General features: G+C 34.3%; 2 protein-coding genes across 2 annotated transcripts; both read left to right on the top strand.

The window, feature by feature from the left end:
• Nucleotides 1-34: 34 nt before the first annotated feature.
• Nucleotides 35-22,419, top strand: LOC138308939 (prolyl endopeptidase-like). Its single transcript, XM_069249996.1, has 18 exons — nucleotides 35-188; nucleotides 5,406-5,533; nucleotides 7,113-7,208; nucleotides 8,344-8,512; nucleotides 9,617-9,718; nucleotides 10,089-10,231; nucleotides 10,652-10,817; nucleotides 11,324-11,419; nucleotides 12,421-12,525; nucleotides 12,836-12,940; nucleotides 14,591-14,671; nucleotides 15,004-15,117; nucleotides 16,046-16,194; nucleotides 16,790-17,002; nucleotides 17,529-17,630; nucleotides 18,012-18,168; nucleotides 19,260-19,328; nucleotides 20,704-22,419. The coding sequence occupies exons 1-18, from the start codon at nucleotides 45-47 to the stop codon at nucleotides 20,767-20,769; spliced, it is 2,205 nt and encodes a 734-aa protein (XP_069106097.1). The 5' UTR covers nucleotides 35-44; the 3' UTR covers nucleotides 20,770-22,419.
• Nucleotides 1,112-3,791, top strand: LOC138309561 (E3 SUMO-protein ligase ZBED1-like). The gene is made up of 2 exons (XM_069250795.1): nucleotides 1,112-2,033; nucleotides 2,460-3,791. The coding sequence occupies exons 1-2, from the start codon at nucleotides 1,380-1,382 to the stop codon at nucleotides 3,789-3,791; spliced, it is 1,986 nt and encodes a 661-aa protein (XP_069106896.1). The 5' UTR covers nucleotides 1,112-1,379.
• Nucleotides 22,420-22,738: the final 319 nt, after the last annotated feature.

Below are 22,738 nucleotides of genomic sequence, written 5' to 3'. Positions count from 1 at the left end.
CACAAAATATGCATCAGTAGTAAAGCTTCTAAGAGACTGAGATTATGCTGAAAACACTACTGCGACCGGCTTCCGAATACTTTCAAGTTATCAAAAAAGTTGTCCGACCTTTTAGGATCAAAATGAAGTTTCAGGGCCCAGAAGCTCGACGTGATGCCAGTGCAATCGATGATTATCATGGCACAAAGGTAATCATGGATCTGATTTATCCGACTCAGTTTATATTTATTTCATAACACTGACGAAGAACCCGGGCCACCTCAGATGTTTTTCTAAATATAGAAAAGGCGGTCATTTTCCAAGATGGCCGCCAATTTATAATAAAAAATCACTTAAATATCTTCAATTTATAATTTTTTTTTATGTTGGACTTCGACATTTCAGTGTTAGTTTAAGGAAGTGTTTTAGCTATTTGAAATATGTTATGAAATAATGTTTTTAATCATCATAAGTTGACGTATGGTATTACAAAAGACATTTTCCAAGATGGCCGCCAATCTTTATCTCCTATACATGACTATTTTTATGTTGGAATTTGACATATTTTGTGTAGCATATTGGGAAATGGCCACAAAGACATCATAAGCTATTTTTTTCCAGGGCCTAAAAAGTTTTCTATATATACATATGTATATTCTTGAATTCAAATCAAATTAATTAGAAGAGCGAAGCTCTTTCGATGCGCAAAGCGCGTTGAAAATGGAAGCTCTGTTCCGGTTACATGTATGTAAGCAAAATTACATGACCTACATACATGGATGGCTAAAATTTCTTCGTACTTCTAGTTAAAACTTTTCCAGTTTGTGCATTGCTCCGATATTGCTCTCCCCGGTAAATATATACAGTAAAACCCCTCTAACTCGAACCTAGATTCCTCGAATACCCCTATTTGTCAAACTGGTCGTACGTTCCCGACTGCTCGAACAGCTTTTCGTCGAATACCCCTTATCCTCGAACAGAAATATATCCCTGTTTCAGCAAATACATAGTATCTACCCATGCATTCGTCGAACAGGTGTTTGGCCCTTGATAATTTTTTACCTGTGTCACATCTGACTGCACCGACTAGAGGTGTAACGATGCATCGACTTATCGACTTATCACAATTGTATCACTCTCGATGTCAATGCATCGATGCGAAAATTGAAAGTCGATACTATTGCCGATAGTTATATGAATATTGTGATAGTCTCGATAGTATAGCAATTTGCATTCACAACGGTACAAAATGACATTTAAGCATTCTTACTGCACTTAAAACCAAATCATGGGTACATCGACGTCAAACAGCGGTTGTGCGCGCCACTACATAGGTAGATGTATTGACCACTAGGGGGCGCGCAATCAGTCTGCGCGCATGTAACATCATCAACACAAACATGTCAGACGGCAATGAAATCACGTTTGTTGACAACAAGAAGGCGAAGTCTGCCGTTTGGGTTAACTTTGGATTCGTTCAAAATGGTACAGAAACGGACAAAACCCGTGTAGGATGTCGATTGTGCCGGGCGATACTGAAGTATAGTGGAAACACGACGAATCTTACGGACCACATTCGGCGAAAACACCCATCAATAAACATAAACAAAACAAAATCTGAGATCTTCAAAGAAAGCTGCATGCCTGACGCAAGCTGTAGTCAAACTACCACGCCAAACCGACCAAACGTCATTGCCTTTTTTGGTAAAAAACTTGAATCTACATCCAGCAGATCCAAAGCAATAACAGATTCAATCACACACTTTATTGTAAAGGACTTGCGTCCTTACAGTGTTGTTGAAAACACGGGGTTTAAACACATGTTGTCTGTGCTAGAGCCAAGGTATAGAGTTCCATCCAGGCAATATTTTTCTGAAAATGCAGTGCCCGAGTTATATAATAGTGTAAAGGAAAGAGTTAAAACCGAACTGAGAAATGCTGTCTCCGTTTCACTGACAACTGATGGATGGACAAGTTGTGCCACAGAATCCTATGTGACGGTGACAAGTTGCCACATCAATGAGAAATGGGAAATGAAAAACTTTGTACTACAGGTTTGTAATTTTATGTTAATACATAAATATAAATGATATTTGACCATTTATTATATTTTCTAGAATCTTGTTAACATTTCATTTGTAAGGAATTGAATAGATATATTTTATTTTAATAAATTTATACACTATTTACGGTCCAAATGAACTGTAAATAAGTTTATTTCATTTATAAAATAACATTTAAAACGTAAAAATAGAACTTCTGAAATAACTTGAATTGAAAAAGTCAATACAAGTAAATGTAAGATGTGTAAAAATTATACAGTGTTAATACTGACTCTACAAATAAACTTTAAGAAAAAGAATGTAAAAATATATAAAGTATTAAAAGTAATGAATTTAAATTAAGCTTGTAAATCTATAAAATACAAAATACAAAACAAAAAAATTGAATATCATGCTATATTTTATGCTATTTTGCAGACTCGTGTAATGCCCGAGAGCCATACAGGGGTAAACATTGATGCTGTTTTAAAGGAAGCCATTTTGGAATGGAATCTACCTTCTGATGACCCACCACTTGTAACAGACAACGCATCCAATATGATTTTGGCCGCAAAGGAGGCAGGCATTTCCTGTCATATTGGTTGTTATGCACATACGCTAAATCTAGCATGTGGTAAAGCCTTGAAAATCCCTAAGGTAGCACGTCTCTTAGGAAGAATGAGACGCATTGTAGGGTATTTTCATCGTAGTTCGATAGCCACCAACAAACTGCATGAGAAACAAATACTTTTGCAATTACCACGCCATAAGTTGTCAATCGATGTACAAACACGTTGGAATTCAGCTCTGGACATGGCTAGCCGGTTCCTAGAGCAGCAGCCTGCAGTGTATGCTGCACTTACTTGCAGAGAATTGAGAGGCAAAGAAAAGGACATATCCACACTTACTGAAAGTGACATTGAAGATGCTGAAGAACTAGTAAAAGTTCTATCTCCTCTTAAAACAGCAACTATTGCATTATGTGAAGAGACACTGCCCACCTTATCAATTATTAGACCCCTTCAGTATCAGCTTTTAAACAGCCTCATGTTGGAACAGGAGAATGATGATAGCATTACTCAGGCTGTTAAACGCGCTGTGGTTAATGATCTTGCTGGTCGATACAAGAACAACACTGACATTTTGACAAGAGCAACTCTCTTAGACCCACGTTTCAAAACCATGCCGTTCCTCTCCGATCAAGAGAGACTGGAAGCTTTCCATCAACTGGAATTGCAGGCAATCGAACTTGGGAAAAGTGTGCAGGAGAGGCATGTTGTTAAAATGGAGTCTGGGGAATCATCCAGTACAGTTACACCTGAACTCCCTCGGGTACGGGAATTACCATCTTCAGAAAATGAGGAACCAGTCATTCCGGAAAAAGTTATTAAACTGGAACCGGGAACCACGGAAAACAAATCCCCCAAACCAGCGAGTGCTATGTCAAGCCTTTTAGGTGACATTTATATCTTAAAAGTGGAGAAACCCAGATCTATTGAAGATCAGGTTGAAAGTGAAGTAAAGGCTTACAAAACAGAACCCCCTATCACTACTGACAGTAATCCATTGATTTGGTGGTCTACCCATTGTGAGAAGTTCCCACTTTTGGCCAATCTTGCCAAAAAATACTTGAGTATTCCAGCCACTTCCGTGCCCTCAGAAAGGGTGTTTTCCACTGCCGGGGATATAGTCACTGCCCAACGATCAGCTTTAAAATCTGAGAATGTTGACAGGCTCATATTCTTAAAAAAGAACTGGCATCCTGCATAAGACTGGAATTAATTGCAATTCCTGACCTTGTTTGTGTTAATTTTTTTTTATTAACAGTAGGACATTTTATACAAAACATCTAAGGTGATCATGAAGATGTCAGGGTTTTTTTCACTTTTTTGTGGTTTGTAGTGTAATGTTACACTTGTGGTCAGTTAGTTTTGTATCAATAAATAATAAGACACAGAAACATGGATGTGTTTGAATATTTAATTTATTACCAAAGATATGTCAATACCAGTTAGCCAACAAACATTATTGACAATGACCGCAAACATAAACAACAATAACAACTACATTTACAATCACTGAATATCGATTTGAAATTAAATGACAGGAAAACTATGTAGTTTAACTATCGCAATACTATCGCAATAGTTTGTCAATATCGCAATACTATTGCAATAGTCATTATGAATATCGCAATACTATCGCAATTGTAAGATTTTGCTCAATAGTCACCCCTAGCACCGACTGCACGGATAATAGCTCACGACCTGTGTTTATACAGGTGTTGTATCAATTTTTAAGCCTTTCAGTAATTAAGGGATTAACGGTGTCAGTATTACCTACCTACATGATGGCCTGTCGTTGTTTGATGCAAGCTTTATTTGAATATTTCAGAAAAAGACTTAAATAACCGATGTCTCTCTCGTAATAATCTTCCCTTAAATACAAAAATACGGAAGATGTTGATTCGTATTAATAGAAAGTACGCATTGTGAAGTGACAAAAGAGTCGGAAGAAATTGCTGACGCACGACTTTCTGTATAAGTTAAATATTTTTTGTAATTTCTGTGTTGTTTTTTCATTATCTTAAGAAACAGGAAACAAATTTGATGATATGAGGCATCAGCTCCGGTCGGAATGGAAGTTGAGCTTTCAAGCGAGCAACGAGTAATCTGAGACACTGATTGGTCGATACATTTGGAAACACTTACTTCTTTATGTTTGACCTGTTAGGAAATATGATGAGTTTATTGCAAAGCATCATGTATCATTTGCGATTTTTACCCACAATCCTCTATATGAATCCAAATCTACAACAATCTGATTAAAATACAGATACTTATAACCACTCTGTTCAATAGAGGATCTGACAACATCCCATAGCTAGAGGGGTCATGTTCTGAGGACCTTTTTACCATGTGCACATGTACTTCAGATCAAATGAATTTTCTACCCATTGATATGTCATTTGATAACTCCATTAGTCCCAGTATACATATACATTTAGCTTTGTTGTGCTCTTTGGTCAAGGTGACTTTATGCACAAAAACACTTCTGACAGCTTTTTCAAACTGTTTTGACCCAAGACAAGATCCTGGCAACAGTAATTTGATTGGTAATTTCCAAAGGGCACCAGATTGTGACCCCTAATGGGATGTTGTCAGATCCTTTTATCAAACGTAGAGATGATAAGGATCTGTATTTGAATCAGATTAAATCTACAATGACCCTCAAAATCTTGAGCTGTCAGTGTGCAGGCCAGAATGTTGAAGATAGGGGATATCTTATATTTCATGTATACATGTGTTACCTTAGCACTTAAAGGGCTGTGTCCTTATAATATCTTCATTTATTGAAAGTTAATCTAGGAATTTCCTGTTTCAGATAGCTGATCCCTATAGATGGCTGGAAGATCCAGATTCTGAGGAAACCAAAGCTTTTGTCGATGCTCAGAACGATTTATCCAAGCCTTACCTTGACCAGTGTCCTATCAGAGACAAGCTTCATTCCAGGTGCGGTTGATTCCTAAAAATACCCTCCTTTCCCTTTCTGTAAGCTAAGGCAATTCATCTGAGCCATGGAAAGTTATTGTGTAAGTTATATAACTTGTTTTGCAGTTCATGCAAAATAAATAAAATTTACAGTTATAAGTCTGCTGATCAATAGTAGTGATAAAAAAAATTTGATTATTAATACATAATCAAAAAATTTTGAAAGTGTTTAATTCTTTAATCTCCTTAAAGATGCTCCACCGCCGACAAATAGTATTTTTTCACTATCAAAAACAGGAGCAGAAGATTTAGTATTTTTCTTCAGTTACAAAAATAACTTACTTTACACCATTACCACAATTGAAAAGTTTGAGCTTCTAATTCTACGTCAAGTTAAAAATATGAAAAATAATTAATTGCATCCCGAAAAAATTCCGACGCACTATATCCTATATGGAATGAAGTACTGATTGTGCATGCACCAAAGGCAAAATGAAAATATATATATTATTTTTGTGTTAATTAGACATACATGCACACGATTGAACACCAATTTTTGTTCAAATAATGAATATCATTCATGCTCTGTCGGCGGTGGAGCATCTTTAACAATTATTTCCTACATTTGAAAATTGATTACCGGGTATAATGTATCATTGATCAATATGACTTATGCATTCCGATTAGTGTTGTCCCAATGATCCATTATAAATTAATGTCTAATTGAAAAGACAACCAATTTCGATTAATCGATTATGATGTATCAACATGATGATCGGTATTAAAACAGGAAGTGGGAATTCTACTTTCATTTTCATTTAGAGAGTAGAGAGAGTTAATGCCATTTCTCTCTTTAGCAATGACTTCTTACCAACCTACTGTTAAAACAAATATAACATACATATATGCTAGGTAGGCCTAATTAGTCCATCAATAAATATTGTAACATTGACTTGAGTCAATCTGATAACAAATTAGATAGATAAGAACTATGCAGAATAAAGCTAGTATGAAAATAAAATGGCGGCCATTGATATCGTGAAGCTTTTTATTTCATATAGACCAATTAACATTTACATTGTTTCACTCATATTGAGTTTTAATAGTCAATGTTATCAAAGTATGTAAATTGAATTTGAAGATTATTGTATTTTTGCTTTTTGTCAAGAATTTTGTTAATAGTTCTTTTGTTGGGTAACATCTTAAGCGACTGAAAATTTGAAAATGTTAAAAAAACTAAAAAAAACAACTGTGGTATGTCCAAATATGATATATTTTGATAAGAGATATCAATAAAATTTATGCCATCGTTGAAAATAACTAACATTTTTTAGAAATTACGTAACAAAAGAGTAACCGATTGATAATTGAAAATTGATATATGCACACTAACCAATTTTATCCAATCATCGGCTATGAAATCTTAACCGATTACCAACACTAACCTATCACTAAATTGCTCAATCATTTATTGTTATCAATAAATTGATTGAAATTCAGGTCATTTAGTAATTAATTTAGTAAATTAGTATCATTTTTATACATTCTTTGCACAAAAATGGAGATTAGTTAATATTCATTTGTTTGCTTGTTTTTAAAGGATCAAAGAAATGTGGGATTACCCCAAGTTTAGTTGTCCTTACAAAAGGGGAGACAACTACTATTACTACCACAACTCAGGCCTACAGAATCAGAGGTAAGAACATGGAGACTTGTTATTATTGATAAATATTAAACCTCCTGCAACAAATCAGGTTGTCTGTCTTTCCGTCCGTCTGTCTGACTGTCTGTATAGACACAAGTTTTTCTGGCAAACTCCTCCTAAACTACTTGACAAATTTTGATATTGAATAAAGTTTAAACATAATGTAAAAATATTGTTGTCACTAAATTTGTCACAATTTTTTTATGAATACAGGTTCATATCTCATAAAAATAACACACAGAGGTTTAAAAGCTTCAGGAATTGAAAACTGATAATTCTGATAGTTAAAGTTTGTTAATGCTATTTCTCATAAAGTATTAAAGGGATCATTCTCAAATTCCTTATGTAGGTATCCTTAAGGCCCTAGTTATGCATTTTGCATATTGCGATCGTTTGGTCTACAAGATGGCCACCAGGCAGCCATCTTGGATTTTGATAGTTAAAGTTTGTTATCGCTATTTCTCAGAAAGTGCTAAATGGATCATTCTCAAATTTCATATGTATGTTTCCCTAGGGCCCTAGTTGTGCATATTGCATTTTGGGACCAATTTATCAACAAGATGGCCACCAGTCCGTCATCATAGTTGAAGTTTGAAAAGTATAGAAAAGATTGATCTGTCAATTGGCAGACATAGATCAATATTTGGTTGGCTCCAAGATCCCTCGGGGGTCTCTTGTTAGCTAGGTAATCTGACCCGAAGGGTCAAGTTAGTATACATATTAGTCATCGATTTTCGCCATGCACCGTACGCGTGCGCTGTCTACCTGCGTAAACTTTTCACATTTTGAACTTTTCAAGTTTTACTGGTACAATTTAGCTGAAACTTGGTTGAAATGATCCAGACATGGCCTCAAGAAAGTCTTGCTATTTTTCGGGTTGATCCAATTTCCAAGATGGCTGTCATAGCCGCCATCTTTTAATCACATTTCGAACTTATTCTCAAGCTCTAGCGGTGCCAAGGTAATCAGATGACCATAAATTATTATAAGGCCCTTGGGCCTCTTGTTCAAAGTTGTGCCCCTTTGTTACAAGGGGGTGGATGCTTGGGTAGAGGGACATAAGTTGGCTTCCTGGATGTCAGCTGTTCTTGTTTTGACTAATCCATTTGTTTCTAATGTATCACAGTGTCCTGTTTGTACAAGAATCAGTGGACGGAGAGGCTCGAGTGTTCCTAGATCCTAATACACTGTCTGAAGATGGGACTATCTCACTGAGAGGTACTGCCTTCTCTGAAAATGGACAATACTTCGCATACGGTCTCAGTCAGAGTGGATCTGACTGGATAACCATTAAGGTATTTAGTGAAAGGAATGTTATATTTGTCTGAGAAAGATTGAACCTTTTGTATAAAAATCTCATTAAAGATGCTCCACCATTAACAAATGGTATTTTTGCTGATCAAAGACAGATGAATTTATATTTTTCATTACAAAAGTTACATACTTTACACTTCGAACCCAAAGTTTGAGCTTCTTATTTTACTTTGATATAATTTAAATGTATTGAAAATAATTAAATGTAATTGCTTCCCGAAAAAATCCATGGCATTAAGCCCTTTGTGGAATGAGGGACTGATTGCGCAGACAACAAAAGCAAAAGAAATTATTTTATATTTATTTTTGTATTAATTAGACATACAAAATGTATACATGATTCAACTATAATTATTGTCCAAATGATGAATACAGTACTGTTTACGGTCTGTTGATGCTAGAGCATCTTTTATTACATTCAATGAAACATGTATTAAGATCTAACAAGAAGATTTGCATTTAAAGGTGTTTTTGTAATGTAATTTGTAAAAGATTTAGCTTTTGGGGGTATTCTTGATCATGACAAAAATGAATAAAAAATAATATTAATAATATATATATATTGAGTAAAGTAGACTTCTAACATTTTGCAAACATGGTTTATGTCTTTTTTATATAAAATTATAAAAATGTTACCTTGACAAAAATTATGTCCTACCAGTCTGTGACCTTAAGCACTATAGTCCGATACCCATGACATTTTACAGCGTAGTGCACATTGTAATGATCTAGGACTAGTGGCTCCCCATTCAATTAATATCGTTAAATGCTACATTTACAGGGCAGTGGTCAATTGCATTTTTCAACACATTTTGAGTGCATTCTTTATGTGATTATTTCAGTCCGGATGCATCATTTTGTGAGAATTTGTGTTCAAGAAAGCATCCAGACTGCAATTAGGTTAAAAAATTGTAAACCGATCATGACTGAATTTGAAGCATAATTTAATTTTGACTAGTGATTAAATAATCGGTCTAGTAAAATTTTGGGGTTTACTAGTCCAAATGACTAGTAGCGAAAACAATAGCAATACAGACTCTAGGTCCTACAGGACATATGTGATTTCTGAATGTCATATTTTACAGTTTAAACAAGCACCAAAAGCTGAAGACCTCCCAGACGTTCTGGAAAGAGTAAAATTCTCCAGCATGGCCTGGACACATGATAACAAAGGCCTCTTTTATAATGTAAGTATGGATGTTTCTTCATTGGACATATCTTAATGTACTATACACTGAAAAAATAGTTCAGATAATTATAAATATTGCGTAGAATAATGAGCAGTGCCAAAATTAACATTGAGCATCAATCTTTGACATTCATTTTGAAGACAGTTTGTAGATTTTTCACCTCTTTGCGTATGTATGCTGCCTATGCTGCCTATTCATATATATATATGATGAAGGTGACAGGGTACACATCTTAATAATATCAAATATCCATATGGATTGTGATTTTTGTGAAAGTATATCGTATGCAAAAAACGTTAGTCTACATTTAGCCCTACTATATGTTTGTAATCATAATTATATAATCACTTCCCTAATTGAAACACAGCGCTACCCAGAGCAAGATGGGAAATCTGACGGCACAGAGACGACCTCTAACCTCCATCAGAAGCTTTATTACCATAGGCTGGGAACCAACCAATCAGAGGACGTGTTAGTTGCTGAATTCACAGACAACCCAAAATGGATGATGTATGTTAACGTTCATGCATGAAATATTCAAAAGTTTCCCTGCAAGAGATAAAGGAAAAAATAGCCAAGCTTATTTACATAAGGAATTCTTTTTGTGTGTTATGTAGCTCCTGACTAAATATTGCTAACCATACATGTATACTAGAAATTATGAGAGAAGTTATTAGTGGACTAACTGGTAGCTGAATGTTAGAGCTCGACAGGGTAGCAAGTCTTTGGGGAAAAAAATCAGATAAAATTTAAAAAGGGCATTTTGTACACAAAAAAGGTGGGATTTCTTGACAGAATTAATGGATATAATTATTATGTTCAGTGGTGCAAAAATGAGAATACAGATGCTATCTCGTCCATTTGTTTGATATATGATGACTAATGTTTGATCTTCATTAATTGATATAGTGATATTATTATAATGTTCAGTGGTGCGGAAGTAACAGAGTGTGGGCGATACCTCGTCTTGGCAATCTCGGAAGGTTGTGACCCCGTCAACAGACTTTTCTATGTTGACCTTGAAGGATTGAAGGATGGCATTAACGGACTACTCCCTTACGTCAAGGTTGTTGACAACTTTGATGCTGAGTATGAGGTATTGTTATTTATTTTTTTTTTATTTCACAATTTCATTATTACAATAAGCACCCACATCCCTATTAGCGCCCCTCCCTCTTTTGAGGCTTCAATATCACTTACTTTAAATTAAATGCAGACTGAAAATATGAAAACTGTGTTGTTTTCCTTACTGATGTCTTTAGTTAATTGATTTATGGCTTACTTTGTAGAATAATTTTATGAAAGGCTAGTCAAAATTTGTTTCCATTAAGCGTCCCCTTTTGTGCTTCAATTATTTAAGTGCCCTGGATGTTTATTGGGTTGATACAGTAGTTATATTAACATTAATTAAGGTATGGGCTGATTTTCTCCATCAGTTTCCCTATAAATGAAATGTTCTGGCTTTGTAAAAGTAATGAATATATGTTAACTCATTTATCCCTGAAGACACATTTGGACTCTTCTAATTAGAAGACTGGAACAGTTCATTATGAATTTTCAGGGGTGAATGAGTTCAAAGAAAAGTTTTAATTTTGATTTCAGTACATCACAAATGAGGGGACTGTTCTGACATTTAAGACAAATCTCAACGCTCCAAGATACAAACTCATCAACATTGATTTGTCTCGGCCTGATATGGTATGTAAACCAACAGCGTAATCTCTCTTTTTACTAGCAGGTTATCTCCCCTTTTGTTACGAGATGTTTGAAATTTCATTTGTTTGGACTAGTTTGTAGTTTTATCATATTTAAGATACTTATCTTACAGTATAATGTATCAAAAAAAGAACACATTTGCTAATCAGGGGTAGATAACTCTTTATGAAGAAAGAAAAGAAACATTCTCTCTCTTTTTAGTGCCAATTTTATCTCCTTGTTCGACATAAGATAATGATCCATCATGCCTTTGGGTGAAACATTATGTTGTTTTTTGTAGTTTTTCTTTCAAATCAATTTGTAAAAATTGTTTCTTAACCATGAGGAGTAGATCACTTTGCACTTCAAGTTTAATAAAAAAAAGAACATTCTGTTCGCTTAGTTTGTCTGTATGTCCATCTTTCAATTTGGTTTCAAAAAGAATATTAAAAAATTCTAATAGAGGATGATCTTGATTTTTGTTCTCAAGGGAATTTATACTTGGTGAAAGCCAACAAAAGCCTCTACACAAAATTGTATCAATTCTATACGGGGAGGATCTTACATGAGTGGCTATGTAATATTGAAATTTATTAAAAAAGTTCAATAAATAAATTAGAAATGCCAAGAGCCTTTAGGCGAATGGCACGTCAAGTTATTTATTAATAATTCATTTAATAAAATTAATATTATGTAGCCATTAGAGTGAAATTCTATTGCTCATACACCTATTATTTATGAAAATATAAACAAATGTACAATGTCCTATTTGGTTTCCATATGTTAAGTTTGGCGAAATAAGTCTTAGATTTTGAAGTTTCTGCCTTCCAAGCCAATCATGTGATTATAACGTCATTATTACATATGACGTCACTATAATGCTAGCTATTACACATGTGTCTTATGATATTTGAGGCATGGCTGTATGACATGGCTGAACAGGCCAGTTGTGTAATCAAATGTAATAGTCTTTCCCCATTGGAGTATTTCTTTTTTCTTTTTAGGAACACTGGACCACGCTGGTCGAGGAGGATGAGAAGAGTGTACTGGAATGGTCGGGGTGTGTCAATGGTAACAAGCTCATGCTGTGTTACCTCGAGGATGTTAAGGTATAGAGTTATTCACCTTGGTGCATTATAGAGTTATTCGCCCTTTAAGGTACATTTCGAATGTGACATTATTCGTTTGGGATTGATAAGATGACGTCACTTTTTCTGAAAAATATAATGCTTTAATCACAAAATAAGTCTCACATAAAAAAAGATATTGTGTTTTTCGACTTTTCGTAGGACAATTAAATAAAGCTTATAATTTAGAAAATTTCTTTGAATACTAATACTTAGCAAATTGAATACTTGATATAAAATATTTATATAGTCAAGTTATCACTCGTTACAAAATGATTCATGACTGTTGCAGAACCGACTTTTTGTCCATGACTTGAGTACAGGTGCTAGGCTGACACAGCTTCCATTGGATGTAGGAACGATAGCAGGCTATTCGGGCAAACGCAAACATACTGAGGTAATGTTACTAGCCCATATTGTTACAAAGACTGTATCTTTGATAATATATAAAGTCTGTTTATATTTGAGATGGAAAGTTATTTCATACACTTAAAATTTTGAAATGAATATCATGTTAGTACATCACGAGACAGAATACTGACATCTGATTGACTACACACACCGGGGATGCAGACACTATTGAAGTGGCACGAAATGGAACATCAATGTATGGTGATGTGTTGTGTTTAAATTAGGTAGTTGTCAGGACTCGCTTACAGTGCAAAAAAAAAAGACGTCTGTCTTCTTCAAACATTTATTTTTAACTGCTACAGGTACAATATAATATCCGGTGATGGCCGGACAGACATTCAAATTTCTGATACACACTTGATGGTCAATAAAATATATATATGATAAACATATATATAACAGATGTTACTATTACATGAGGTCATTATAATATTGAACTTAGACCAAGACGTCAGGGTGGTGGATATGCTGTGGTGCAGAGAAAGAAACAAACGTTGCCTTTCTACAAAAGACATTTCACCAGTTCTATACTGATCTATTTTAAAAACCTCATGAAACTGCATACCAAATCACATTCAGATCCGGATTTCTGGGACAATTTACAGTGGAACTCGGTTAATACGAACTCGAAGGGACTGAGATAAAACTTCGAGTTATCCGAATGTTCGAATTACGCGAGTTCTTATGTCTGCTGACGATCTCTTTACTTGGTATATATAGACCAGTTCCATGTCGTAAAACGATGTGAACAAGAGAGATATTAAAATCGTCAATGGTAGTTGTAAAATTATAACAATAAAACCGAGATGTATATTCTGAAATGCCGTTCTACGGCAGATTTATGAAAAACAGAAATGGCATTTTCGGCAATTTTTTTTGTCCAAAAAATCTCATTTCGTGTTATAAGAGCATTTTGATCTTGTTTTGTCCTCAGATCTTATGATTCTATCATGATTTGTCCTCAGATCTTATGATTTATCATGTTTTGTCCTCAAATCTTATGATTCTATCATGTTTTGTGACGTTATAAAGACAAAAACTGTAGGAACGACAGTAGCAGGGAGGATGACACTTTCAGGTATGGTCACATTGGTTAAGCTAAGTCATTCGGACCAAAAATTTACTTCGTTTTATCAGAGTTCTTCGAATTTTCTGAATTCGAATTATCCAAGTTCTTTAAACAAAGATAAAGAGGGATTCGGCCGGGACCGGCAAAGTACTTCGTATTAAGCCGGGTTTTCGAATTATCTGAGTTCGTATTAACCAAGTTCCACTGTATATTATGTTCTACTTATAATTTAACAACATATTTTGGAAATGGAGAAAGTGGTGTGTGGTGTCTCATGAAGTGTTTCTCTTATGATGAAATGAAAAGTGGTTATACACATGTTAGAGTGATGCCAGGCCATACCACAATATGTGTTGTAATTTGTCCTCAATGAAATGATCATTAGTATTCATGTTTTCTCGACGAAGATTATAAAATTAGAATAAATCATCATAGATGAATTTAAATGAAACGATCATACATTGTAGTATTATTTTATGATATAAACTCATTATTGTATTCAACATCCATATATTATGATCTAGGCCTGATTTTTATTATAAGACCATTTCCTGGTGGAATTTTCAGATATTTTACCAGTTTGTATCCTTTCTGACGCCTGGTACAATCTATCGCTGTGATATGTCATCAGATACCTACAGCCCACAGGTGAGAATTTACGGTACACAAAGTTTCAACTGCTGTAAACATGGATATTAACATATAATAATATTCTTAGACTAGCTATTTTCACGATATCAAAACCAGCAGCAAAGACAATTAAATTTTATACATATTATTTGAAAATTAAATTTAAATAAATGTTCATGATTTTGCTGAGTTTTTTTTATTGCTGATTGATGATTTAACTCCTTCACCGCAAAGACACATTTAGACACTTCCAAATCAAGGACTAGAACAATCCATTGTGAAATTTCAGGGGTGAATGAAATTATGAACTGATATATTTTACAATCTTTTTTATTGGTGTGTATAATTAGATTTTCAGAAACATCAATGTGAAAGGCTTTGACTTCAGTCAGTTTGAAACCAAGCAAGTTTTCTACAGCAGTAAGGATGGAACGAAGATTCCCATGTTTATCATCCACAAAAAGGTCGGTAGCTGTTATTGGTCATCTGATTTCCTTATGATGTGATATTCAACCTCATAAGTTCCAATGTCTCTTAAGTGCCACCCCCTCCCATATTTTTCCATCCTCGATACTCCAGGGCTTCCGATCACTTACGATCTCTACACCCCTGGACTATCTCATAGTGGAATTGAAGGCAGCTCAGCGGAAAACATTTGACCAATCACAGGCTAGCAAATATTTCATTTGAAGACTACAGAGAGAGCGACGCCTAACATCAAAGGCACAGAGTCAACCACAAGGTACCGTTATACGGCTCTTTTGATGTACATCAAATGACTAAGTTACCTGTTCTATTCTGTTGCCTCCAGTTTCACTATGAGATAGTCCAGGGTGTAGAGATCGTAAGTGATCGGAACCCCTGGAATATCGAGGATGATATTTTTCAGGTTCCAACTTCAAATACCTGGAAATTAAATCTTTATTTATCCAATGCAGACTAAAATATAAATACCATTTTCTCTATTCAGTTTTGATACAATAATGAAATATATCAGGGGCTGATAAAATGACTGTGATAGTAACCCCTGGAGTATCGAGGTTGATAATATCTATGACATGAACAAAATGTTATCAGGCCAGGTATTTTGTATTTGCATTTTACAGAGTTATATACCCTTGTGGGTAGGTATTGATTGTGTCGTCATGTGTTTGCGAGCATAACGTCATACTTTTTGGAGAAAACAAGGTGAATTGGGCTCACAAAATAATAACGCAACAATCGATACCTATCCGCAAGGGAGCTAACTCTGTAATATGCAAAGACGGAATATTCTAGCACAAAATGTCTTACACCAAGAGGGCTATAAAACTAGATTACTACTAAAACCAGGTTACTGCTGAAATACATACATTTACAGTAATGAATCATCCTATTGTTTCTCCTTACCAGGGCCTTGAGATGAACAGTAAAAACCCTGTCATGTTGTATGGTTATGGAGGTTTTAACATATCCATATCTCCGAGCTTCTCTGTATCTCGTCTCGCCTTTATACAGCACATGGGCGGTGTGTACGCCGTCGCTAATATACGAGGAGGAGGGTAGGTGTAAATAATAAGCTTAATATATATCTATCCAATAACACTGTAGCTTCTTTATTTTCATATTTCACTTACACTAAATCATAAACATTTTACAGGGAGTATGGAGAGACTTAGGCGGATAGGGCTAGGTCAATATACCAATACATAATGGTTTTCAGCAGCGTTTCAAATATTGATACCCAAACATGCTGTAAATTGCTGTATCGTTTTAACAAATTAACCTTACTGTTTTCGTTTTAGAAACAGGTATTCCAAACAAAATTTATTCTAAAACATCCTTCAAGTACGAGCATTTCAATCAAATGATTGGAAGTGTTTAATGCATCTGTGTCACCTAGATGGATTAGAAATACCTTTTCATAACTAAGAATACGAATTGACAGAAATTAATTAACACAGATGATTAACCGAATCAAATGTTTGGTAGAGTTTTTCCAGGTTAACTGAATTTGAAACAGAGGTCCACTTTATCATCAATATGTATTGTATATTGTTTTAGTGTATTTTCAATACATATCGTATCATTTTTAGACCTTCCAATACCCAGCCCTTTAGGCCAAAATCATATAAATTCTGTTTTAACATTTTACAGCGAGTATGGAGAGACTTGGCACAAAGGAGGGATGCTGGGAAACAAACAGAATGTGTTTGATGATTTTACATCGGCAGCTGAGTATCTGGTAGAACAGAAGTACACCTGTCCTCAACGTATCGGTATCAATGGCGGATCTAACGGAGGGCTTCTAGTAGGCGCGTGTTGTAACCAACGACCAGAGCTGTTCGGATGTGTCATCGGGCAGGTTGGGTGTGTATTAACGTGAAATTTTAAAATCTATTAATTACAATTTAGCATTACCGTTACTAAATACAGTACTATGCTCCGCTATGAATATTCATTTTCCCCAGTTTTGGGATAATGCATTACCGTTTTATGGGAGATGATAAATTTGAGATTTTGCAGATTATTGCTATGATTTGAAAATCTTTCTCACAAAATATAATTACAGATATGATTGACTCTGGAAGCTTGATTGGGAAAATTTGAAACTGCTAAAATTTGATATATTTTTTTCCTAAATTTTGTGTTCATAACCAATAATATAGCATATGAAATACCTGCACGGTGAGACAAGTGATTATATTTCTTTTGTATTGAATGTAAGTGTCCAATCCAGGACTATAATGTAAAAAAAACCACACATTGCACACATGTATCACTATTTTACTCCTAATGATGTAATCTTCCAGTGTGATGGTTAACCGTATATAAAATGCTATATCAGTAATAAAATGGTAAGAATGCAGGGAACATTTTTTGTTGTGCTTTGTAGTGTTATGGACATGTTAAAATTCCACAAGTTCACCATCGGTCATGCCTGGACTACAGACTTTGGTTGTGCTGACAAGCCAGAGGAGTTCCAGTGGCTTATTAAGTAAGAGGAATAGAATCTCAAACTGGGTATCAGAAGTTTTATAATCAACTGAATCTGATAAATCAACTTGCGTAAAATGTAATGATTTCATCAACATTTTTGTTTTGCTAATATGTTATATCTACCTGATAATTTAACAAAAATGTTGGTAAAAGAATTGCGAAAAATGTAATTGATTTCATCAACATTTTTGTTTTGCTAATATGTTATATCTTCCTGATAATTTAATAAAAATGTTGGTAAAAATGTAATTGATTTCATCAACATTTCTGTTTTGCTAATATGTTATATCTTCCTGATAATTTAACAAAAATATTGGTAAAAGAATTACGATAGTTATATACATGAATATCATAACCTTTTGACCTCTATGATTGACAGATACTCACCTTTACACAACATCAGAATACCTCCAGGAGACGTACAGTATCCCTCAGTGCTACTCCTCACGGCTGATCATGATGATCGTGTCGTTCCTCTACATTCTCTTAAGTTCATCGCGGAACTCCAACACGTCATGAGAACTTGCGATAAACAGGTGAGTGTCAGTAAAACTAGTCTTGGTGACCACCTCTGTATAAAGACAACCTTCCTTACAAGACCACTTTTAAGTAGCCAGTTTTTTAATACAATTTGATCTGTGTATTAACTGCCCTAGCGACCACTTCTGTATAAAGACCACCTTCCTTACAAGACCACTTTTAAGTAGCCAGTTTTTAAATACAATTTGATCTGTGTATTAACCGCCTTAGCGACCACTTCTGTATAAAGACCACCTTCCTTACAAGACCACTTTTAAGTAGCCAGTTTTTAAATACAATTTGATCTGTGTGTTAACTGCCTTAGTGACCACCTCTGTATAAAAGACCACCTTCCTTACAAGACCACTTTTAAGTAGCCAGTTTTTAAATACAATTTGATCTGTGTGTTAACTGCCTTAGTGACCACTTCTGTATAAAGACCACCTTCCTTACAAGACCACTTTTAAGTAGCCAGTTTTTTAATACAATTTGATCTGTGTATTAACTGCCCTAGCGACCACTTCTGTATAAAGAACACATGTTTAATAGGACCACTTCCATACGGTCTCAAGTGATCCATTTTAACCTGATATTAATGAATTGTAATAACAAAAGGAAGGCAAACAAAATTTATTCAGATATTTGAAAAAAAAGTATTTCAAAAATGGATGGTCAAAATTTCTGATGATTAAGGTTGTTCACATACAGTAAGGAAACAATCTTCTTTATACTGGTAATGGTTAAGGGAATAATTTGTTGTTTATTTATTGTTTTTTATTTTCTTTTTTTGACATTTGGGATGTTTGCGTAATATACAAATATGACTTAAAGAAAAAATTGTAGGTTATTTAAATACTGTAAACCAACTTTCTTTTGCATGAAATTTATTTTTTCGAATTTCGCGATCAAGGTATTATGTTTGCAAAGTTTATCAACCCCACTTAATATCTTTCACAATTCTTGCACAATCAAATTCAGGGGTATTTCCATTAAATTTTAAATCCGCTAAACTTTATTTCCTCGAAAATGTTTTGTAACAGAAATCACAAAATTAAGTTGTTGCGAAATGAAAGTGGGTAACTGTATTATAATATTTGATGTGTTTCAGACCAATCCCTTGATGATTCGAGTTGACACAAAAGCGGGACATGGTGCTGGCAAGCCTACTGCTAAAGTGGTGAGTTTGATATCTAATATTGTAAAAGTTGACTCACTCACCCCTGAAGACACTCTTAAGCTCTTCTAAATCAAAGACTAGACCAGTCCATTATGAAACTTCAGGGTTGAATGAGTAATAATCAAAATCTTTTTAGGAAAATATTTTTTCTTTGTAAAATATCTTAAAACAGTTAAAAATAGATGATGAATTACCACAGTATAATTACCATATTCAACCCAGTAAGCGCCCAGGGTGCTTAAACAATTGAACCAACTCAGGGGGCACTTATAGAAACAAATTCAAACTTGCCTTTCATAAAATCATTCTACAAAGTTAGCTCCAAATCAATTTGCAAAAGAAATTGGTTAGAAAATCAACAAAGTTTTCATATTTTTAGTCTGCATTTTATTCAAAGTAAGTGAAATTGAAGCCTAAAAAACCCGAGGGTTATTAGGTTGAATACAGTACTCTGATACTATATCACTGTACTGCACTTAGCGCTATCAAATTTTCACAAGTTAGCATGTCTTAATTAGCTTTGATAAATAAAAGCCAATGTTTGACTTTTTGTTAAACTGATATCAATACTGAATTATTAAACATGGAACAGTTGGATGATGTATATATATGCAGTAAAACATGTTTATAACAAAAAACGCTTACAACCCATTCATGCTTATACCCATAAAAAGGTTCCTATAAGATGTCCGTAATAAGTGTATAATAACAAAATAATTTCATTGGTCCCCACAGGTTTGTTATAACCCGTGTTTTACTGTATTGGCAAAACTATTGCTTCTCACTAAAGATACGCCAGCTAGGGTTCATGTTTGAGTTTGGCTAATAGGTGTGAGGTATTATATAATAACTATATTGAATTTATCACATAAATGGCCCATCTAGCCATGTCATACAGCCATGTCATAAATATCATAAGATACATGTGTAATAACACTATTGTGACGTCACAGGTAGTTTTGTCATTATAATCTTTATCTGATATCCCATGATTGTCTTGGTACACAGGCAATATTTCTTCATGTGAATTTCACGTGAAAAATTTCATGTGAACCGGGGCAAAAAAGTGAATTTCACGTGAAAATTTTTCATGTGAATTTCAGGTGAAATTCCCGTGAATAATTTTCACGTGAAATTCATGTGAAATTCACGTGAAGAAATATTGCCTGTGTAGACGGAAAACTCACATCCAAGCTGGATTTCTACTGTTTTATATAGACAAAATGAACAAGTTTCAATTATATTTCTATCAATAGCACTTGTTAAATAATTTGATATGCCACTCGCCTAAAGGCTCGTGGCATATCAAATTATGCTAAAAATAAGCATGTTTACCGTATGTTTAAAGGTTACCCTCGTTACATGTTCGTTACAGATAGAGGAAATTACAGACGTCTACAGCTTTGTTTATCAGACTCTAGGGCTGGAGTGGAGAGACTAAGGGAGACAATCCAGAAATTTTGACTAAGGTGAATGGATTAAGGGGAGACAATCCAGGAACTTCAGGAGACAGAGGAAATGATTCATAAACATTGTGGTTCTGAACCAAACAGAGACAATCATATTTATAGTCGAGATAATCCCGCTTCATGTTTCTACACCAAAGAAAGACTATCCGTTCGTGAGTGTATAGGGACAAACTTAATAGAAGAACCCTTCATCAATTTTATCTAAATAGTAAAGGGAGATAATCTATTTATTATATCAGCAGTTGAAAGTTCGGAAAATGAGATTAAACGGAGATTCATGTAATTTATTATTATCCACGTACTTTATATAAACTTCAAGTAAACAGATTTAAGAAGAAAAAAAATTGATACAACAAGTATGCATGTTAACTTGCTAGGCCTTACAATGATATACATGCAAGGTAAATTCCTCTGATATAATTTTATGTAAGCCATTTTATTTCCTTACAAGTTTTAATTACCTGTGTCTTTATTACATTAACCAGTAGTGGCCCATCAGGGTATATCTGGGCTCAGTTTAACAAAAAATTCAAATTTTCAATAGGAAAGTATTAGAATTAGAAACTAAGATCCTTAACTTATGGTTTTATGCTTTCCTATAGGAACTTGAAAGTTAATGGTTTTAAGCTTTCCTATTTGAACTTGTAAGTTAAAAGAAATTCCTTAAGTTAAGGAATGATCGTGAAACTGGGCCCTTGATATTAAATATTGATAATCAGACCAATTAGTTAACTCTGGAGGGGAGATAACCCTAAATATGTATCTAGATTTATTAAATAAATTGACAAAATACTGTACACAGACTCTAAAAACACTACTAATCTCAAAATCCTCATCAGTTATTCACCAGTAGTACTTTGTGTATCCTTGTCTTGTAATCATTTTGTGTTATTTAACTAATTATATATAATGTTACTTAGTCCGATTAACAAATGGAGCTCTACAAAATTAGCTTTTGGCACGGATATCAAACGCAGGCAATGATTAGGATTCTGAAAGATTTTTGACCTAACAAGAAAAGATTAAATTTGTAACATCTCTGCAGTTCACACCAGTTCTATCACATAATTGGCATGTCAAACCATGTCAAAATTAATAATGACATTATAATAGAGTGTATTCCTGATTATTAAAGTGGAAGTAAAGGGAGATAACCTTTGGCCATGTAATTCATGATATACTTACTTGACCTTCTCCGAGACGGTCATGATGAGTGTATGCGAAGAGTCATGCCCAAATAAAGGGGAGATAACCCTTGGCTTTATATAATGCAATTTACCCGACCTTCTCCAAGACAGTTAAGACAAGAACATGTGAAAGTTTGTGCCTAAATAATTTGTTCTTTATCATTGTAAAGTGCTATTAGTATAGGACATTCTGTGATCTCGCACTTCAGAAGAAATTTCAGTAAAAAAAATCTGGAGTAAAACAAAACCCACAACCAGAGACCATGATGTATACATTTATGTATGTTTGATACACAGAGCAATATTTTTTATATACCGTATTATTTACATGTTTATGTATGATTTTATTTGTCAAGATTTTCTTCACATGTGTATTGTTCTAAATACACATGATACTGAATCAAATCCTTAGAAATAAAAATATTTATTTCTTGACATTATTGTAGTCTTTTTTGTGATATTAAAAATTTACCTATATATGATCCTGAACACCAAATTAAATGGATAAATAGAATCTTTCACTCCCCTTAATGGTGAGACTAATAGAATCTTTCACTCTCCCCTTTCATGGTGAGACTAATAGAATCTTTCACTCCCCCTTTAGGGTGACACTAATAGAATCCTTCACTTCCCCTTTATGGTGAGACTAATAGAATCTTTCATCCCTCTTTAGACTGAGACTTATAAAATCTTTCACTCCCCTTTAGGGTGAGACTAATATAATCTTTCACTCTCCCTTTATGGTGAGACTAAT

The sequence above is a fragment of the Argopecten irradians genome, chromosome 15 (genome assembly GCF_041381155.1).
Source record: "Argopecten irradians isolate NY chromosome 15, Ai_NY, whole genome shotgun sequence".
In the NCBI taxonomy this organism is placed as follows: Eukaryota; Metazoa; Mollusca; class Bivalvia; order Pectinida; family Pectinidae; genus Argopecten; species Argopecten irradians.
The sequence above is the reverse complement of the archived record's forward strand: the minus strand, read 5'-3'. Positions and strand labels throughout refer to the sequence as shown.

Excerpts from the sequence above, each read along its gene's own strand:
- LOC138309561 (XM_069250795.1), top strand. The coding sequence starts at position 1,380 with ATGTCAGACGGCAATGAAATCACGTTTGTTGACAACAAGAAGGCGAAG. Across the intron at positions 2,034-2,459 it reads TGAAAAACTTTGTACTACAG|ACTCGTGTAATGCCCGAGAG; the intron begins GTTTGTAATTTT and ends GCTATTTTGCAG.
- LOC138308939 (XM_069249996.1), top strand. The coding sequence starts at position 45 with ATGCTGAAAACACTACTGCGACCGGCTTCCGAATACTTTCAAGTTATC. Across the intron at positions 10,232-10,651 it reads GACAACCCAAAATGGATGAT|TGGTGCGGAAGTAACAGAGT; the intron begins GTATGTTAACGT and ends TATAATGTTCAG. Across the intron at positions 15,118-16,045 it reads TGTTTATCATCCACAAAAAG|GGCCTTGAGATGAACAGTAA; the intron begins GTCGGTAGCTGT and ends TCTCCTTACCAG.